The 20,028-nt window shown below is 32.9% G+C and overlaps 2 protein-coding genes across 5 annotated transcripts; one reads left to right on the top strand and one right to left on the bottom strand.

Annotated features, from left to right (window-relative positions):
* The first annotated feature begins 917 nt into the window (after positions 1 to 917).
* MIRO3 (MIRO-related GTP-ase 3) lies at positions 918 to 11,090 on the top strand. Its single transcript, XM_022295072.2, has 15 exons — positions 918 to 1,132; positions 1,424 to 1,654; positions 2,351 to 2,483; positions 2,695 to 2,844; positions 3,118 to 3,294; positions 3,460 to 3,711; positions 4,405 to 4,473; positions 4,661 to 4,716; positions 6,755 to 6,836; positions 7,032 to 7,243; positions 7,346 to 7,415; positions 8,013 to 8,125; positions 9,010 to 9,160; positions 9,729 to 9,915; positions 10,686 to 11,090. The coding sequence occupies exons 2-15, from the start codon at positions 1,437 to 1,439 to the stop codon at positions 10,757 to 10,759; spliced, it is 1,944 nt and encodes a 647-aa protein (XP_022150764.1). The 5' UTR covers positions 918 to 1,132; positions 1,424 to 1,436; the 3' UTR covers positions 10,760 to 11,090.
* Positions 11,091 to 13,215: 2,125 nt separating this feature from the next.
* Positions 13,216 to 16,566, bottom strand: LOC111018883 (Cyclin family protein). 4 transcript variants are annotated; one of them, XM_022295146.2, is made up of 5 exons: positions 16,343 to 16,565; positions 15,637 to 15,817; positions 15,430 to 15,530; positions 14,429 to 14,845; positions 13,216 to 13,673 (listed from the first exon to the last, which is right to left on the bottom strand). In XM_022295146.2, the coding sequence occupies exons 4-5, from the start codon at positions 14,827 to 14,829 to the stop codon at positions 13,427 to 13,429; spliced, it is 648 nt and encodes a 215-aa protein (XP_022150838.1). In that variant the 5' UTR covers positions 14,830 to 14,845; positions 15,430 to 15,530; positions 15,637 to 15,817; positions 16,343 to 16,565; the 3' UTR covers positions 13,216 to 13,426. The 4 variants fall into 4 exon arrangements, with proteins under 4 accessions (XP_022150838.1, XP_022150836.1, XP_022150839.1 ...); XM_022295144.2 differs by having other exon boundaries at positions 15,637 to 15,776; XM_022295147.2 differs by lacking the exon at positions 15,430 to 15,530 and having other exon boundaries at positions 15,637 to 15,776; positions 16,343 to 16,566.
* Between the last annotated feature and the right edge of the window lie 3,462 nt (positions 16,567 to 20,028).

Here is a 20,028-nt window from a genome sequence, read left to right as displayed (position 1 = left end):
AGAGAGCAAAACTTTGACGGTCAATTATAAAAAAAACAAAAAATACATGAAAAAAATATTTAAATATTTTGTATGCGTTATAAATATGATTAAAATTGATTGTAAATATGCATGACTGTTCATCTTTTATTTTAATTTTTTAATTTTATCTCTCTATCCTATCTTTCTCAGGATCTATACATCATTAAATATTTTGTACAAAAAAACAAAAATATTAAAATATATCAAAGTTACTTATTTTTCAAAATTGCCCATACGTTGATAGATAATATATTAATTCTAAAAAATTCCCAATAATAGAGTGCCCGTTAATTTCTTTAGTTATTTTAATAATTTAATCGTTATTCTTTTTCCTTTTTTTTGAATTCTAATTGCCTCCTAATTTGCTTTGTATATGATCCGGGATTTGATCTTGAAAATTGCCATTTTAATTAATTTTAGATTATTTAATTATTTATTTTTATCACATATTATTTCCTTCCAGATCTATCTAACTAAATCCCAAATTTTACATTTCCGTTAGATTAAAATACAACGATACATTTATGCTATATATTAGACAATATAAAACTCTTAAAATAAAAGAGTACTTCAAATGATATTAAAATTAAAATAAGAATAATAAACGAAACAATAAAATAATATAACCAAATGAGTATAGATAGTATTAATTGATATTTAGTATTTTTCTCTGGTTTAATCTTCCATATTTTTAAATTATTGTACTAAAAATAGTAAAAAAAAACATTTTCCATAAACCTAAAATAGGAAAAGATAATTGGGCCGAGGGAAGCCCAATATCGATCGGAAAAATAAAAACTCCGTGCACGTGCCGGTCACGTTATAGCGATTCAGAGAGTAGAGTACAATAATTTTATTTTATTTTTATTTTTTCATATTTTGAAAAATAAACCAAGAAAATAAGAGGAAGCAAGAAAGGCGAAGGAGCTTTTTGTCTCTCTGCGAACCACAGTTCTCTCTGTGTCTCTATATCTTCTTCCCGACGCATCCATAGCCGCCGCTGCCACTTCCGCCAGCAGCTCCGCCCCATCGCCGTCGCCGGTGCTGCTGACGCCTCCGCGTCTGGTGGCGCTTTTGAAGTTCCATAGCTTCAAATAGAATCGTCACAAAGGTCAGTTTCTTCGCCCTTTCTGATTCCAGGTCGATGTCCTTCCAACCACGATATCAGCCTTCATTCGTTGTTCCTTCTCTTATGCTTTCACTGATTTTTACTCTCTGGAACGCTTTACTCTGATGGTATTCTGCGTCTCTCAGTCGCCGCAATTTCATAGGATTTGTGATTTTTTCCCTCTCTTTTTGAGGTGTCGAAGAATCCGGTTTTTGTTTTGTCTGCTAATGTTCCTTTGTCTGTTTCGATGAAATTCTCTAGTCATTGAAGGTTTTTTGGATTTCGTTTATGTAGTTTTAGACTTCCAATGGCTAGAGCGCCAGCTGGAACTGCAAACTCAGGTGGCAGGACCGGGGTTCGCATAGTTATTGCTGGGGACCGTGGAACCGGAAAGTCGAGCTTGATCGTAACTGCTGCGGCGGAGAATTTTCCAGTGAATGTCCCGCCAGTATTGCCACCGACGAGGCTGCCCGAAGATTTTTACCCAGATCATGTTCCTACCACTATCATCGATACTTCATCCCGGTATTATTTTTTATGTTCTTTTTCTTTTTGGTTCCGCCTTGATGCTGTGACTATTTACGAAAGGAATGTGCTATTGGAGCTATAAATACTGCCTTTTAGTATTATGGACTTGAGATGGGTAGTTTCCAATTTTAAATCATAGGCGAATTCTGCTAACTATGGCAGGATATATGCATACCTTTTATTCACGTGGTACATACCTCTAACGTGTGCCCTTTATGAGTGAAAATTAAACAGAAAAGAGAGAGTTGGAAAATTGGTATTGTTTGTTCTACTTTCTTCTTTGCCGCTTCTACATTTAACCACGGAGACTGCTTCTGCCATCCTGTGGGAACTTGATTAGTAAGAATCTGGAAGGTTTTTGAGGAGTTAGATTGTGATATAGGAGAGCTCTGGGAGTGGATACGATTTCACCTAGCACATTTGTGATCTTTGTTATTTCCAAATTCTTCTTCCTAGTTGTGGCGATATTTTCTAATCTGCTTAGCTTTGTAGTATAGGTTAGACAAGACTGCTCCACCGTCCCATTCTTGTATTTTATATGCTTGCTTTAATGCAATTTTTATCTTAACTTCCGAAGGAAAATAAAGCTCAGGAACTTTTTCTAAAGTGTCATACTTCTTGCCTGTCATAAGGCCTTGAGTACATTTTTGAAGTCTCTAAAGTTCTGCTTTTGATTGTTTGCTTTTTTCCCAGCACTGAGGATAGTGCAAAAGTTGCTGAAGAACTTAAGCGAGCTGATGCAGTGGTGCTAACTTATGCTTGTGACCAGCCTCAGACCCTTGATCGACTGAGTACTTTTTGGCTTCCTAAACTTCGGCAATTGGAGGTTAGTTAACTTTTACTCCCTCCTTGGACCTTGGTGGATGGAAAATGACTTTATAATGAAATCCATGAGGTTGGTGCTAACCTAACAAGTTTATCTCGACTAGTCTCTTTAATATGAAAAGTTAAGTGTAGCCTTCCTGAAATCAGCTCAGTATTTTACATGTTGTTTTGGTCATTTTATTGATGTAGACTATGATGGTTTAAATGAGCAGGTGAGGGTTCCAGTTATAGTGGTTGGCTGTAAGCTGGATTTGAGAGATGAGAACCAGCAGGTTAGCTTGGAGCAGGTTATGTCCCCAATAATGCAGCAGTTTCGAGAAATTGAAACATGCATCGAGTGTTCGGCATTTAAACATATTCAGGTATATTTGTAGTTTCCTTACTCAGGATTGTATAAGGAAAAGGAAATTGTGTTGACTGTTCTATGTTATTATCTGTTTTCTTAGTTCACATTTAGCTAAAACTTGAAATTGCATCCAATTTCGTTTATTGGTCCGTGATAATTCATTGCTGAGTAGTCTTTTTGTGCTTATGTGGAAACCTTACCATCATAGCTCTTAGATGAAAATTTTTGTGTAGTTCATTCTTAAAGCGACAGAATCACGTGTTTTCAACATTTCATTTTTCAATGGCAGATTCCTGAGGTTTTTTACTATGCCCAAAAAGCTGTACTTCATCCAACAGGCCCACTTTTTGATCAAGAAACGCAAACTCTAAAGCCTAGATGTGTTCGAGCGCTGAAACGGATATTTATTCTTTGTGATCATGATAAAGACGGTGCTTTGAGTGATGCTGAGCTGAACGATTTTCAGGTATCCATTATGATAGTCTACCAAAATTTTGGCAGCCACCTCATTAACTATTTATTTTATATACTAGTTACATTGTCTGACATTTTCAAATATTTGTGCATAAAATGGCTGGCTTGTCTGTATGAAGCTCTTATTTATTTATTTTTTTGTTAATCTTGTAATCAGGTCAAATGTTTCAATGCTCCTTTACAACCTTCTGAAATTGTGGGGGTTAAAAGGGTTGTACAAGAAAAACTTCCTGAAGGAGTGAATGATCGTGGGCTCACTTTGACAGGATTCCTCTTTCTTCATGCTTTATTTATAGAGAAGGGGCGTTTGGAGACAACATGGACTGTACTTAGGAAGTTTGGGTACAACAACGATATCAAACTTGCAGATGAACTAATACCAGCTATTGGAAAGAGAGCTCCAGATCAGGTCATAAAAATTTATGTAGTGGTCCTATCGACTTCTGTAGAATAGGTTGTCTCCTGGGTCCGAGCCTTGGGGCGGGCGTGGGTGCCCCTGGATATATGGGAGCTAATCTATCTCCCAGTTATTAAAAAAAAAAAAATTATGAATAGGGTGATAACACCATACTGATAATCATGAATTGTACTATATATAACATTTCAACATTTTATACAATTTTGGATATTTATCATCCCTCCTAGATTTTTCTGGAAACAGTTATTTTCTTCACGTTTGTGGAGCAGGCTCTAAATTAAGATTGTACATGTAGCCCATATTTTTTGAGTGGAAACAATTAAGTTTTCATGGATGGATGAATGGAATTCAGATCTAGGATGTTAAATTATTTACTTTCAATTGGAGTGATTTTCTTTAATATAGTTTTAGGAAGTATTTATTGTTTTCTCATTGTTTTGTATTTTCCTTTTTGAGGAATGATATATCTTACTAAAAAAGGTTAGGATTTAGTTATTTTTCTTTCATCGGGGTCCAGTTGATATGAGGATTATCCTTGCCACCAATAGCCTTTTCTCTAGGTTAAGCTAGCACATAGTTGCATTGCCAATATATATATTTAGTAATTGTATCAATTTTATTTAACGTTTTCTAGTAGTGTCCCATATTATTATATTTCTTATTTGATGACTGTTCTTTCTGTAGAGTGTGGAGCTGACAAATGAAGCTATCGAGTTTCTAAGGGGAATATTTGAACTCTATGATGGTGATGGTGTATGTATTAGTCTGTTACTTCATATATAAATCCTTAGTTTATTTTTGTTTTCTCAACTGATGGTTTGTTTTATTCTAACTGTTTGTGCTTTGAGTCTAGCTTATAGATTATTGTTACTAGCCAAGTAGTTATTAAAAAATACCCAAAACTATTGATCACCTCCATACCTTTTTCTTTGCCCATCAGGATGGTGTCTTACGGCCTCGTGATCTTGAAGAACTATTTTCTACCGCACCCGAGAGGTATTAATACTTTGCTTCAAAGCATCTGGTAGTTTTCTTAGCATATCATTTTGGGGGATTATGATTCAAATTCTTATAAGCTAAAAAATAGCATCCTTGTGCATTGAGCAGGAAAATATCTTTGTAATTTTCTCATTCATTTTTTTTTGAAATATGTTATTTATTAATTAAGATACAGTTTTCTTTCTTTCTTTTTGTTTATTATTATATTTTTTTTTTATGAGAAACCATGCTTTATGAAAGAAGGCACGGAAGTTGGAGGAGTCAATGGTGGAAAATCTCTAAACTGAGACCTATCGTTGAAGAGTTCTAATTGGCCAAAGTGGGTGGGGGAAATAGGACTTGGTTTTTGAAAGATAAGGGGTGGATGATCAACCATACAATCACTTAGGCTGAAATTCCCGTGTTTTTGGGGTAGCAGAACCCAAAGAGTTATGTGGAAGTGATGTGCGAAGGAGAACCAATGGAACACAACTAGAAGGGATCTCAGTTACTCCTGAGTTTTGTGAATTCAGCCTTTCAGGGCATTACTTGAACTGTTAAGTAGGGTGTGCCCATGTAGAAGGAAAGATAAAACTGTTTCGTCTTTTCAGGCCTCGGGCTACCTTTTAGTAGTTTATTCACTCGTAAACTAGCAGATTCAATATCTACCATGACTAAAGGATTTCTGCAGGTAACTTGGAAAGGATGACTGCCTATTAAAGTTGAGTTCCTTTTGCTCGTCTGCTTATCATAAGGGGTTCAACACAGTGGAAAGATTTCTGCCTGAGGATAACTTGATCCAAATATTGGAACATCACATGTTAAGGACAGAGCAAAAATCCTATAGGGTGATCGCTGTTAAAGCCAACCTCTGGGTCATTTGGATAGAAAGAAACTCCATATTATTATTATTTTTTCGATAGGAAACGATGTAAGTGTATTGAGAGGAAAGAACAGCTTAAAGGCCGGGGGATGAGGAAGCCCCCACCTTAGAAAAAACTAATGAAGGACAACTTTTCAATCACTGAGCATCGTTAGACTGTAGTTATAAAAGAAAACCTTGTGGTTTAGACACCAAGTAGAGACATTAATTTGTACACAATAAATCAATAATATGGATAGAAAGAAACTCCATATTATTTTTTGTTTTTTATTTTTAGGATAGGGAACAAGTATCTCGTTTACATGAAAACTCCAGAATTTCTAATGGCAAGGAGAGGGAATTGGGAGGCATTTCTGACATAAAAAATTTACCGTTCATCTTCATGTTTAATTTTTAAATTGTTTTGTTATTGTCTCTTGTTGTAATTAATTCCAACTGGGTTATTTTTCTCTTGAACGTATTGATTTTGTGTGCATCTTTATCAAATAAGTGAAAAGTGACTCCCCTTCTACAAACTGATATAGCGTCCAAGTGTATTGTCATTATTTCTTTTTCTTTCTTTTTGTTGGAATTTTTTTTGGAGCTTTATAAATTTCGTTCTCTTCAATGTTCATGATGATAAAATAAAAAAAAATAAAACTTCAGCCCAAGACCAATGGAAGTTAAAACCCTCAAATTGTTTTTGTTCTATGGTTGAGTAGTAAAGAAGGTAAATTTTAATTGATGAATAAAATCACAAAAGAAAAAAAAGGAGGAAAGCTTTAGCCCAAGCCCAATGGAAATTACCAGTTGCTACGTAAAGAGGAATGGTGTAATTAGAGGGAGAAGATTTACACCATTAGTGAGTACCAAAAAGTAAATCCTCATAAAAAGTATCAAAATCTGAGTGCACATTCACATTCTTGAATATGCTCTTGCTAAAGAATATTGTCCTTTTTGCCTACTTCTAGTATTATAGTCTTGATCTGTTGTAAATGACCTGTCATATTTAACTTGCGGTTGATTAGATCCTGTGTCTTATCCATTCATACGAATTAGGTTTTCAATATTTTTTCCAACGTTTATTAGTTGACTATTTTGGCAACCATAATTTTCCAGCATGATTTATTTTTTCGGCATGCTAATGAGTTTACATGATTTCTTGGACTTGCAACATTCGCTTTGAAACTCCAGTCCTTGGAATGGAGCTCCATACAGAGATTCTGCGGAGAGAAATGCAATGGGAGGATTATCAATTGATGACTTTTTATCACTGGTATGTCTGTAACCTGAGTGTTTAATACAAATTTCCCTGATAACCTGATGTATTTCATATCTCTTTTACCATTTGTTACTTATGTATTATATTTTCCATTCAAGGCCCCCTCCCTCTAGGTTGTTGTTTTGAGATGGATAAATTTCTTCTAAAAGAAGCGTATTTTAGTAGTCTATTCTTCTTGAATTGCTGCAGTGGTCTCTCATGACACTCCTAGACCCAGTTTACACCATAGAGAACCTGATATACATTGGTTACTCTAGTGATCCGTCAACTGCTATTCGTGTGACAAGGAAACGGCGATTGGACCGCAAGAAGCAACAATTGGACAGAAATGTCCTTCAGTGCTTTGTGTTCGGGCCTAAGAAGGCTGGGAAATCTGCTTTATTAGATGCATTTCTTGGAAGGTACTATCAATATTGTGTACTTATCTAGTTGTTTAAGCCATTAATGCTACAGTACTTGTTATAGATCAAGTCACGTTTTTAAGAATTTGATGTAACACACAGGCCATTTTCTGAGACTTACACTCCTACTTCTGAAGAACGCTATGCTGTAAATGTTGTTGACCAACCTGGAGTAAGTGCTTATACGTCCATGTTTTGATAAGTTGATAAAATATGGATCCGTATTTCATTTTTCAAGGTTTTAATATATCATATGTTCACAAATGATAAAATTGGATGCAATTAAACCAGGAGGAGAGAGTTCATGATGATTTTCAGATGGTACATATTCAAGTTGGCAAAATATGGTGTAGCTACCGCCTACCATATTGTATTCTTATGTTTAGATACTTTCTGTAATTGATCGAGTAACTAAAGTTGTTTAAGAAATTGATGCTTTTTGAGAATATTTTTGGTTCACATTCTGTAGGTATTATCGAATTTCCTAAAGGGACTGCAGACTTCTGTTGCTCAGATGTATTACTTGTTTACCTTTATCGAAGATGCATAATTTTATGAACCATTTAAGTTGTTGCTACAAAGCAGTTTTCATTACTTTGCTTTGCATGCATAGGCTCAACCATTAATAGAATGATTGTCATTTTTTGGGGTATAAAATGAAATGATCGATATTTGTTTTTATTTTTATTTTTGTTGTTAGGGAACTATGCTGTTTGCTATTATCTGATTATAGCTTCTTTTTATGTGAATTTCTTTACTTGGTTTGAAGGGAACAAAAAGAACCCTTATTTTGAGGGAGATACCTGAAGATGGAGTGAAAAAATTGTTGTCTGGCAAAGAGTCTTTAGCTGCTTGTGACATTGCACTATTTGTGCATGACAGGTAAACTTCTTTTCTCAAACAACCCAATGAATTACGGAAACATTCATTGCGTATTTACAACTTTATGTTATATTAGGATGATAATATTATATATTTCTGAATTTGAAAATGGTATTTGTATTTGGAAAAGAGAAAAGAAGGTCCAGGTGTAGCAAATTTATTATAACCTTGTGCCCTTCTATCTTGATTTCCAATCATTTCATTTCTTCATTATAATTTCATTTTATGAGCTTGTCCTTGTCATTGATAAATGAAAAAGGAATGGGGCACTCACCCAACCTCTTACGGGAGATTTCAAAGAGCTACTCCAATTGGTGTAAATCAAAAGGAATTATAATTACAAAAGGACACGATGAGAGCTATTTAATTTAATGAAGTCCCAAGACTTTAAACGATTCTTCAAGCATCTTCCAGTTTATCTCCAACCAATTCTAGGAATGGTGTGCCCCAAGGCTTCAGTAACAAATTATTTCAAAGTTTTTTTCTTTTTCATTTTTCTTCTTGTTAATGATTGGTTATCTTGTTGCATGGACTAGTAGAAGTTCTGCTTTTGTACCTTTCAACCCCTTAAGGGTTCGGAGCTTCTACTAGCACTGCACAATACTAAAATCCTGGCAACACCCATATTTGATGGTTCGGTTAAGTATTATTTGGGTGTGTTGATGTGGTGTGACTTCAAAACGTAACTTTCGATCAAAAAAAATAAAACGTAGCTTAAAATATTTTTATTATGACTTTTCTGCAATCTTTTTATAGCATTCCTGTTTCTATTAACATAAAGACAAATCATGTATTACTATTATTAAAATCAGTTTGTTATATATTTATGGCCAAGAAACTTTCGAGTTCCAATTGCAGACTACCAACTTTGTTTTCTTTTCCAGCTCCGATGAGTCCTCCTGGAAGAAAGCAACTGATTTACTGGTTGAAGTTGCCAGTCATGGTGAGGATACTGGCTATGAGGTGCCTTGTTTAATTGTTGCTGGCAAAGATGATCTCGATTCATTTCCCTTGGCGATACAAGATTCTACAAGGGTAAATTTTTTTCTTCATGTGTCGTACCTATTTGCCGTATTGATATCTCTGATATCTCGACTGAATCAGAATAAAGGTTTCAGGTTCACCATAAACTTTTATTTTTGAGGAAAAATAATGATACTGTTTTCTTGAGTAAAAGTAATGTAGTATTACTGTTACAATTGTTTGATGCTCATATCCACTTCATCTCTCATATAGGAGAAGCGATTATTTACTTTATCCTATTAGAATCAGTTGATCAAATTCTGTATCTGTGATAACAATATTCTTGAGCAAAGTCGAGCCTTTGTTTTCATATTGTCCTTATTTATATTTTTTCATTTGATTTAATGAAACTTGGTCTTCTACTAAATTAGAAAAAAAGCAATACGATGTACTTCGAAAGTATTGAATCTTTTTACTGTTTTTCTTTGATCCACTTTTTGTTGGTCCACTTCCTAATAATTGTCTTAATTGGCCTGCCCATGACCGTTGGAATTTAGTATTCTAGTCATGACTGCTATGAAATCCTGAATCTTTAACTATCATTGTCGTCTATCATAATAATCCCAATGCAATTTGGTAGGTGAGCCAAGATATGGGTATAGAAGCTCCAATACCTATCAGCACAAAATTGGGTGATTTCAATAACGTGTTCCGAAGAATTGCATCAGCTGCAGAGCACCCTCATCTAAGCATACCCGAAACTGAGGCTGGCAGAAGTCGCAAGCAGTACCACAAGCTCATAAACCGCTCTCTTATGTTTGTTTCAGGTATTCTGATTTATTTAGTTTCGCCCTGCATTCATGATTCAACATACGAGGACCTATTTGAGAATGAATATTAACTTGCACTGCTATGGATGAAATTTTCTTCGGTGGCTGGTTGCATGGATGAGTCCATCATCCTTGGTAGCTTTTTGAAGAACAGTTTTTTGAAATTTATTGAAAACACGTTTGAATGTCTGATTTCCATCGTATGTCTTGAAACTAGACTTTGAAAAACTAGTTTTTAGAAGGTTTTTTTTTTTTTTTTTTTTTTTTTGTATTTGTTCACGCATAACTTGTTTTTTAGAACTAACATGATTCTTTCTTCCTAAATAAAAGGTTTTTTAATGGTGCTTTGAAGTGTATAATTATGTTAACTTTTGCACGATTATAGCATGGTGGATAATAGAGGTAGAAAACATTTTTGGAAAAAGCTCTCAAACAACCTCCGCACTTATGATTCAAGTGTCAATGAATTAACTCTGCTATGTAGTTGTAAATTTATTAAGCTTTGACTCAATTCGTAGGCCTTTTAAGTCTATAATTTTAGCCATTTCTTGTATCCATAGTCTGGTTTTGATTTGGCTCTTTGGGCTGTCTTTTTGTATACCCTTTTGTTTTCTTTTATTTTCCATGGGGAAAGCTTGGTTTTCAATTAAAAAAATACATTGACGACTATTAACTTCATTCCGATAAACGTTTCAACTTACTTCATTTGATGATCTACCCTACCTAGATGAATTTGCATATCTGATCTTGTAATGTGCTTGACACAGTCGGAGCTGCTGTAGCGGTCGTAGGACTGGCCGCTTACCGTGTCTATGTCGCGAGGAAGAATTCTTCCAGCTAATTGATGAAAGGGCAATGACAATCGACAATGCATCATTTTTCTTTAGATATGGTTGGTATCCTAAATCTTTATACTTTTTCTCCGACTTCCTTTGGTTTCATGAGTTGGCTTATTAGATATATAATAGATAAGTTGCAATTTTCAATCAAAAGAGCGCACTTGTAGTTTTAGCTCTCTGGTTTTTCTGTATAATAATTTTAAGTTATCAGTATATTGTCAAACCCTATTATGCTATAGGGGTTTATCTCTCTTTTTGCTAGGGTTTATGGTTGTACAATCAGACCAGTCATTCAAGAAGGGAAATGAAAATTTTTGCTAAGGAAATATTAAATCTGTGCAAATTATTGTTTTTTTTTTTCATGTTTTCTTCAGTTTCTTTATTGATTTTTATTGGTCTCTATATGTACAAAAGATTTAGGTTGGGTTTGTGATTTTAGTTTTGTTCGACAATATCTGAAAATAAAGTTTTATGAATTTATGTCTTATAGGCCTAAAGGAATTAGAATGTGAGTCAACTTTGTGTTAATGTTTAGGTTTAAATATTATTTTCATTTTTTTTTATTCTTAGTTTTGGTCCTTATACTTTCAAACGTCTATTTTGGTTCTTGTATTTTTGTTTATTTTAATTATTGTGCTTTTAAAATGTTCATTTTGTAATTTATGGTACTTACCTCAATAAATTTCTTAAAATATAATCATAAATTTGTATTCAAAGATTTTTACTATATTTTAAATTTGGTTTCAAATTTTGTAAATATGAATCAAAATGATTGCTTTTAAAAAGTTTATAAATTTGGTTTCAAATTTTGTAAATATGGACCAAAATGATCGCTTTTAAAAAGTACATAGATCGAAAAAAAATATAAGGATTAAATTAAACAAACATTGTAAATACATTGATTAAAACACTATTTAAATCTAACATTTATGTTACGACATTGATATTAATTAATATTAAGTAATGTAATTTTTGTTTAGGTAATGGTAGAAAATTAATTTTCTAATGTGTTATATATAATATATTGTTTGTTTTTTTTTTGAAGTATAATGGTAAAATTCACATTCTAATTCTAGCCATTTGTTCTATATTTCCTTTAATGGTCTATTTTTATTTTTAATGAAATGCTGGCTGTTATATATTTAATATTAGATTAGTCTATTTAGCTGTTGTTAATATTGTTAACTGCATCAATTGATATTAAAAAAAACTGCATGAATTAAATAGAATAAGATGTATTGAATTTTATTTTTGAAGTTAGTTTTTGTTTTTGGTACAAAGTTCTAGTTAAATAGGTACTATGCCTATGACTAATCGATGAGATCTTTTTTTTTTTTTTTGGGTGGAGTGTAAAAACAATTAATTATATGCAAGTTTTCATAGAATTTATATAAATTTCCCAACTTTATGGCAAGTGAACTTTTTTAATTTAGAAAATAATCTAGAATAAAATAATAGAATATATAGATTCAATTAAAAATTGTGTGCCACTATATAATTTAAAATTTTGAGTTTCTAATTAATAAATACTATTCTATTATTCATTATAATAACTTGTTAGTTGTTATAACTAAGATGATTTTTAAAAATAATAGAATGAAATTATACGGTTCTTGAATATGTACATTATAATCATGAGAATGGATCAATCGAACGTATTTAAATAGATAGCATATTTATATATGAATCTCATGTCTTTAGATTCCATTTAGGATTTAGAGTGGGTGAGAATGTTGGCTATAGTAACACAAATATCGGTGAGAATCAAATGCTATGAAAACTTAATGGTTCCCTCACAAAGTTTGTCCACAAAGGGTGAGTTAGGACTTAAAATTAGGCCAAACCGCATAAGTCGATGTGAATATTTCTGTACTCCAAGAAAATGAACATATCATTTAGTTTCTCTTATTTGTAGAAAATTTTCAACTATGATACTTAGTAACAATCAAAACTCTAGCTGATTTAGAAAAGAAATATCTCCAAAATATATTTGATATGTACATTATTTTATACAACGATAAAAGTTCGAGCTCATAAAAGAAATATACCAACGCATAAAAAGACAGCCCCTATTGCTTTTCTTCTTTATTGTCACCAACCATTTGTTTCTATCGTTAGAGAGCCTCAACAAACTTCATATTAAACATTAATTAAACCTTTAGCCATTAGAATTTGACAATTGAGTTTTCTGAATCAACAATAAATATGATTGAAATCAATAAATTCAACTATTCAAGGGAGCCCCTTCCCAAGAGCTCACATCGACGGGTAGGTCTGGCACTCAATGTCCTAATATTAGTTCAGTAAGACTAGAAGATTTTAAGTTAGTAAATTTTCAACTCATGTAACCTTGGAAGGTATCTCCAAAGATTTTGGATAACAGAAAGTTGAATTCTCAGGTAAACATATTACATAATCAGCATAAGGAAAAAAGAAAAAGATGGTAGGGCCTCCAGTCTCAAACAATCATTATTGAATTATAAGATATTCAAGTTCATCAGAAAAATTTTCCATTGAATCTCTACAATCCCATCTTTTCGTCTTCCCATTGGCTCTACTTACTTTCTGGGTTTGGTTCAAAATTGAAGCTTTCAAAAGTTTCCATACAACTCCAGAGGTTGAACATAGACTAACCATGAAACTTAGAGAGAGAGAGAGAGCTTTTGATTTCAAATGGCTCTGCAAGTATAGGCTGCAATTTGAGGTAAACATTTAGTCCGAGTTTTGTTAGCTGCTCGAAGATCGGTTTGGTTTTCCCCAAGGCCTTCCTTTTCGAGCTGCAGACGGTGAGCCCTGAAGACATCTGCAGTGACATAAAGTCTGAAGTCCAAACTGAACAGAAATTCAATCTCCATTCTGTTCATTTCTGTTGTGCTCACTCCTCCTACTTTGGCATAAAAACTATTGTTATAGCACCTGCATAGCATACCCACATTAAGCTGTTTGCACAAAAAGTATATTGTAATAACATCCAAGCTAAGAAATTGGGAGAGTTTTTAGGCACGCCGAACTATGACAGTTAAGATGCATGGTATCCATTTGATTTTGCGGTGTCGAATGAACGACTCTGTGGTTTGAGCTGCATTTTGATACATTATTAGCTACTTTATTTTCTAAGATCCATTCAGTTTCTGTTGTTAATTCATGTAAATATGGCAACAAGAATCATTTTTTGAACAAAGTATATAATTTAGCCTCTAATGTTTGAGCCTTTTTTTTTATTTCGTCCCTAATGGTTTTAAATTTTAGATTTGATTTTTTATACATCAATTTTTTCTCAATCAAGTCCCTAATGTGGCTAAACTTCAAAAGAAGGATGATGATGGGGCCATGTGAGTGTCTTTGGTGACAATAAAGACTTGTTGGAAGAAAAATCAATACAATGTCGAAATTGGAACTTTTAAAAGATTACGGTAGGGACGAATTGAAAAATGACTCAAACATTAAGTTAGTCCATTATTCACTAGTAAAAATGTCAACTATTCTTGTAAATCTTGGAACTTATGGGTTCTTCCTCATATGATCTCAAGTCAATGGATTAATGGTAAGCCAGCTGAAAGAAAGTGACTGTGGTGTGAATTGAAAAAACTAAACTGCAGAATAATAGGCATGCTCAAAATCTTGTCATCTCAAGTGAATTACAGAGTTAAGTAAGCTACGTTAGAACTTACCCGGCATCCGTAAACTTTGCTGCAACCATGATGCTTGTGATCAGAAGGCGGTGTACGTTTAAAGAAGTTAGGTAAGCATCAATCTTTTGAAGATACCTTTCAATATATATGTAGGAAACAACTAAGGAAGGAGTGCCACAGCATGTGTACTTCAAGATGCGGTCGATATATCGACCAATGCTCATGGTGGGAGCTCGAGAGCCATGGAAAATTGTAATAGTGTCTTTCTTCTTGAGTTTTTTCAATAGTTTTTCATTCTTCTGAACCGACCTCTCAAGAACGGAGGAAAGAATTGACAACACTCGAGGAGAGTCCGGTGTCAGCTTCCCAGACTCACTTAGTCCAAGGAGTGAATCGGTCTCTATTTGAAAATCCATGCCATTGTCTGCCATTGTTCTCATGTTTATCTATCCACACCTGCAAAATACAAAAAACTCATTTTTCTTTAGTTCATACATAATCCTTAGTGGATGGTAAAGAAACAACTTAATCGTACCAGTGGGTCCCTTCTTAATCTGATATTAAAATATACATTATTGAAAGATATATAAATTATCCTCCTACAGATTTAGAAGCCATGTACTAATAGCCTCATTTATTTCTCAAAAACATTTTCAGAAACTTGAAGCATAGAGATAGGAAAGAAGATGAGAAATAAAAGCATGCTGTTTTAGCCATTGGATAAACAAGCAAGAGAATTTTGCAGGGCAACAAACGAGATGCCCCAGAGCACCGATTCTCGTCACCAATAACTTGAGGGGTTTAAAAGGGAAAGATTTCTTATAAAATAGAAGGGGAAAAGGCTAAATTTGGTTTCTGAATCTGATATGTGCAGACCTGCAGACAGGTTTATGTTATTAGAGATTTAAAGGATTCTAACAATATCAGATGAGAAAACTCTCTTTTTAGGTTGTGAAACTCTGAAGTAATAGCTTTTGAACTATTTATTCATTCCATCAGAAATGATCTAAGCTCATGCGGAAAAATAATCTAAAGCTTACCTAATGTTACTTGATTTAGATCGAAATCAAGTTCTCTGAGCAACTGATCGTGTACTTCGAAGAATGAAAGCGTGATGATCTTAAACAAAATCAGAGGAAAACTGCATATGAAAGTGGCTCTCAGACCCTGACGCAGGCAATTTTGGGCAAAAGTAGGAAAGAAAGAGGACATAAAATGCCCGAAATGCATCAGAAAAGGGGGCTTACGATATACAGCTTCTTCAAAAACCTTCTCAATCTTCATTGCTTGAGCAGACTTGACTTGTACAAGCAGAAAAGCAAGGCAGTTCCTCATGAGCAGATAAAGAAAAGGTTGGTTTCAATACCAGCTTGAGCATAACTTTGGCCTGTAGACAGCAGTTTCTCATGATTCTGGCTTGGTTCATTCCTTGGGAATATTAGAGAGGAATATGAATAAAGTAGCTTTAATCTATTTTTATTCTTTCCTTTCAGGCATAGTCACCAAGGACAATATTTAATTCGATTTGGGTCGGGCACAATAATTCAAGCTTTCAAATCACAATGGTAAAGTGTCAAGCATTTGTAGCATTCATCTAAGAAAAACTATTGGAAAAAGCATCAAATACACACTATGGTATATGCAACACAAAGCGAGAAAGATACAGAACATAGAGATTCCATCCAACAGAATGTTAAAAGTGAAAAGCACAGATCAATCAATGTGGATTTTCTTTGTGGGCAGAGGGTGAACAAACAACAATAATGACTTGTTTGGCAGGCCAAAAACTCCAAGAAAAGAACACATAAAAGCCATAAAGTTTTATTTTCCTTAGCATTAGAAGTTTCCAGGACTATTGCCATCTCTCACCTTTTAGGGACCCCAAATTTGAAATCGAAATGTAGGGAAAGTAAAATCATTATGCAACCGAAAGTGCGGTTGCAAAGTTCATACCTAGAAGACAAAAACATCCAGAAGAATCATCACATTGCCTCAATTTTTTGACATACTGATTACGATCGGAGAAAACCCATCTGGAATCTGGAGTTGGGCGCCAAGAACTTGCTTACTGATTGTTGGATTCTGGGCTTTTCGATCATTCAGACGAACAGAGAGCGAAACAGGAGGGGCTTCGCGCCAAAAAGTGGCGAGTCCTGGTGTTGGGTTCAATGGAAATGGAAAGAAAGGCTTTAAAGTTTCCATGGATAGATGCATTTTGTTTGCTTGCCCAGAAAAGTGGGGGGAAAGGAAAATTTTCACATGGAGATGAATCGGCTGTAATGGAAAGTTTTGGCGTCTGATGGGTTTCTCTGATTCTTTGGAGTGTACCACAAGGAATGGGTTTGAAACCAGATATATGGATCGGGTCGGTTTCGATTGCAGAGTGCATTCGTCATTCGATTTGATTGATCTTGAAAGAAGCCCATTTTTAATCGAAGATATACAACAATTGGGAGTGAGTTTTTTTAGCGGCGAAATTTCCGATATTCAATTTTTTATCGTAGGTATATATTTTAACTAATTGAATTATGTTCAAGTTGTTAAGCTCTAGTGAATATTTTATTTAAGAGGGTGAATTATTAAAGAGTGATAAAAAATAATCGATATCGATCGGTTCTAGATATAATATGTGCTTGAGTTTATGAGACGAGTCACTCACTTTAAAAAATGTGACTTGGTTTGAATAGGAACAAATTTTAATAGTAGCTCGTTTTTTAGGTGGAGTGGGAAGAAATCATATACACTTAAATCTAAAATAACAATATCATTCAATTTATATGTAAATCAAATCAAAGTGTCACAAAGATTAGCTGCCGAATTTAGATTTTAAATACTTGTCCGAATTATGGGTCTATAGGGCGTTACACATACATTCACTACTTTTGTTAGAATTTTTCCTTTTCCCAAAGCGAATATAGCTCAACTTAACATATAACTACAATCGAGAGGTTATGAGTTTGATCCTCCACCCTCATATGTTGTACTTAAAAGAAATTATATATTTATAATTGTCTTATAAATATTATAGTAATATTTATTTCGATTATGCTAAATTTACAACCAATGCGGATAAAAATTTCACACTATAAAAATGTTCTTTCTTGGCTAATAAAAATATTCACATGTAACCATTAACCTAAGATATCAATTAAATTTTTAATTGGATAAAGTTAAAATTTTATACTTAATTTTACTCACTTAGCCACCTATAAATGATCAGTTGGACACTTGGTTTAGTTAAATTGGGTAGAAGAACCGACCAACTCGAATGAGTTTGATTCAACCCAACTAAACCTACGTACATTAGCTAGTTGAGTTAGAATAGGATTCTAAAATAAAATTAAGGTAATATTCTTTTTTATTTTATTTTTTCGTACAACAAATATGTGACTCATGACTTTAATCTCTATCATCAAAAAGAGAAGTAAATGTCTTAATCGTTAAATTATACTCGACAATATTCAAAGATATTTTCTATTACTTTTTTTCAGTATAAGAGTGAGTAGGATGATTCGAACCTATAATCTCTTGATCATAGACATGTGTCAATTATCGAGCTAAGCTCATGTTGGTCATCCAATTTTTTTTTGGGTAAATTGAAAAACCGCTCCTCAACTATAGTAGTGGTTACAATTACACCCATAAACTTTCAATTGTGAAAATTAAACCCTCCCACTTTTATAAATGAAAAAATTAAACCCCTCAACTTTCAATAGTAAAAATTAAACCTTTAAATTTTTATCAGCTCTAAAATTAAAACCCTTGAAATTTTTCGTGGTAAAGTTAAGCCCTAAAATTTTTATAAACTGGATCTATATGTTTTTCTCTACCTTTCTCTCTCGGATCTTCTTTATCTCTTTATTCTTTCAGTCTTCTTCAACGTTCTTCTTCTCCACTCTCCGTAACAGCCCATAATGCCTTTCTTTAAGTCCTTCAAAACTCTAAACTAAAGCAAGAGTGAGCAATCTCTTCAACTAATTAATGTACCAAGCAAAATCAAATTTTATTTCAGACCACTCTTCATTTTTTGCATTTCCCATTTCTATTTTCACCCATATATTCCATTATCGAAGGTAACATTTTCAAAATATTTATATAAAAATAAAATAGTCCTCTCCTTCCGATCTACCGTTCCTTACAATCCACCGAATCCCAATTTCTCATCTCCAAATATTTGGATTGATCGCTAAAATAATCGTATGGGTCCTTAATTTTGTGCCATTTTGAGCAAACCCCATATTGAATCTCTCCTCCTTTTTCACATAAAATGTTACTCTGTTTCTCTCTGGCTGAGACATGGTCTGTTTCCATGACTTCTCCAGTAGGCGAAGTTCATTGGAATCTCCGAGCTTCAATGAAGATCTTTAGCAAAGTGGTGTTTAGCATGTCATCTAAATTCTAATTCTAATGATGTTTTTTCCAAAAATAATTTCTTAACCGTTACAATTATTTTTCTTGGTTTTGTTTTGTTTTTATATATAACTTTTTTTAGGCTCGTTTGAAAGTTTCCATTTTTTTTATGTAATTTAATTTAAATAACGAAAACAGATAACTTTATTTATTTTTTCTTGAAAGAATAAGGTTATAATAAGTTTACTTTAAAATGTGTTTTGACAATAAAAGTTTTAAAATTATTACGATATATTTAAAATTTTAAAATAAAAGCTAACTTTTTTATATTTGTACAATTTTGAGAACAATTCTTAAAAAGTTAAAAAAAAAAAAGAAGTAGAGAATAGTTGCAGAACTTATCTGTTTCTATGGAAAATTATAATGGAGAAACAAAGATATCACGAAATAATAATTTGAACAATGATTTTCTAAAAGTAAAGTGCGGTAAAATTAATTTCATAGCATTCATTTGGTTGATTTCTGTACTTAGAAAATTAATAATATGAATTTTTTGTCGAGCTATTAAACTCAATGTTAATCGTAGTCCTATATAAAAATAATGTATACAAAAAATTCGAATAATTAAAACTAAGTCTTGAAATAACTTTATTAGTTATTAGAGACTGGTTAGAGAAAAATAAATTCAGAGTGCATAATACATATATGGTCAAAGTATAAATTATTTACATTATAAGCTTAATTATAAACTCATTTAAGATTTAACAACCTACCGTATCCATCAATATTTTGTTAGATATATTATCTTTATTTATTTCACATTTAAAATATCAAATCTTTGTCCAAATTTAATTAAGTTTACAATCATATGACATCAAAGTAATGAATAAAATTAAATCGCAAATTTGGATATAGTTTAATCGGTAGCATATTGATTCGAGTTTCTACGTTTACATTTTGTTAGTTCAACAATATGTATAGGTGGGACTCCAACCACACATATATAATTGAACAATGTTCATATTGACAATTTAACTTAAAAAAAAAAAGAATGAAACTAAATCAATTGAAAAATTAAATAAAATGTCTTTAGCATAAATGAAATGTAGAATTCAATCATTAAAGTAGGGACGATTATAGTTGAGATTCTAAGTCTAAAATACCAAAATAAATTTTTTAAAAATATATGGACAAAAATTGGAAAATGATAAAAAAAAAATTAGAGACTACAATTATATGTAAACCAAAAATTTTAAATACGGTGACACATTAATAATTTACTGAGATTA

Source organism: Momordica charantia, assembly GCF_013281855.1.
Source record: "Momordica charantia cultivar OHB3-1 chromosome 8 unlocalized genomic scaffold, Mcharantia_2.0 BLBB01000008.1, whole genome shotgun sequence".
Lineage (NCBI taxonomy): Eukaryota > Viridiplantae > Streptophyta > Magnoliopsida > Cucurbitales > Cucurbitaceae > Momordica > Momordica charantia.
Note: the sequence above shows the minus strand (reverse complement) of the source record. Positions and strands in the feature narration are given on the sequence as shown.

Excerpts from the sequence above, each read along its gene's own strand:
- MIRO3 (XM_022295072.2), top strand. The coding sequence starts at position 1,437 with ATGGCTAGAGCGCCAGCTGGAACTGCAAACTCAGGTGGCAGGACCGGG. Across the intron at positions 1,655-2,350 it reads ATCATCGATACTTCATCCCG|CACTGAGGATAGTGCAAAAG; the intron begins GTATTATTTTTT and ends CTTTTTTCCCAG. Across the intron at positions 2,845-3,117 it reads CGGCATTTAAACATATTCAG|ATTCCTGAGGTTTTTTACTA; the intron begins GTATATTTGTAG and ends TTTCAATGGCAG.
- LOC111018883 (XM_022295147.2), bottom strand. The coding sequence starts at position 14,829 with ATGAGAACAATGGCAGACAATGGCATGGATTTTCAAATAGAGACCGAT. Across the intron at positions 13,674-14,428 it reads GCAAAGTTTACGGATGCCGG|GTGCTATAACAATAGTTTTT; the intron begins GTAAGTTCTAAC and ends TATGCTATGCAG.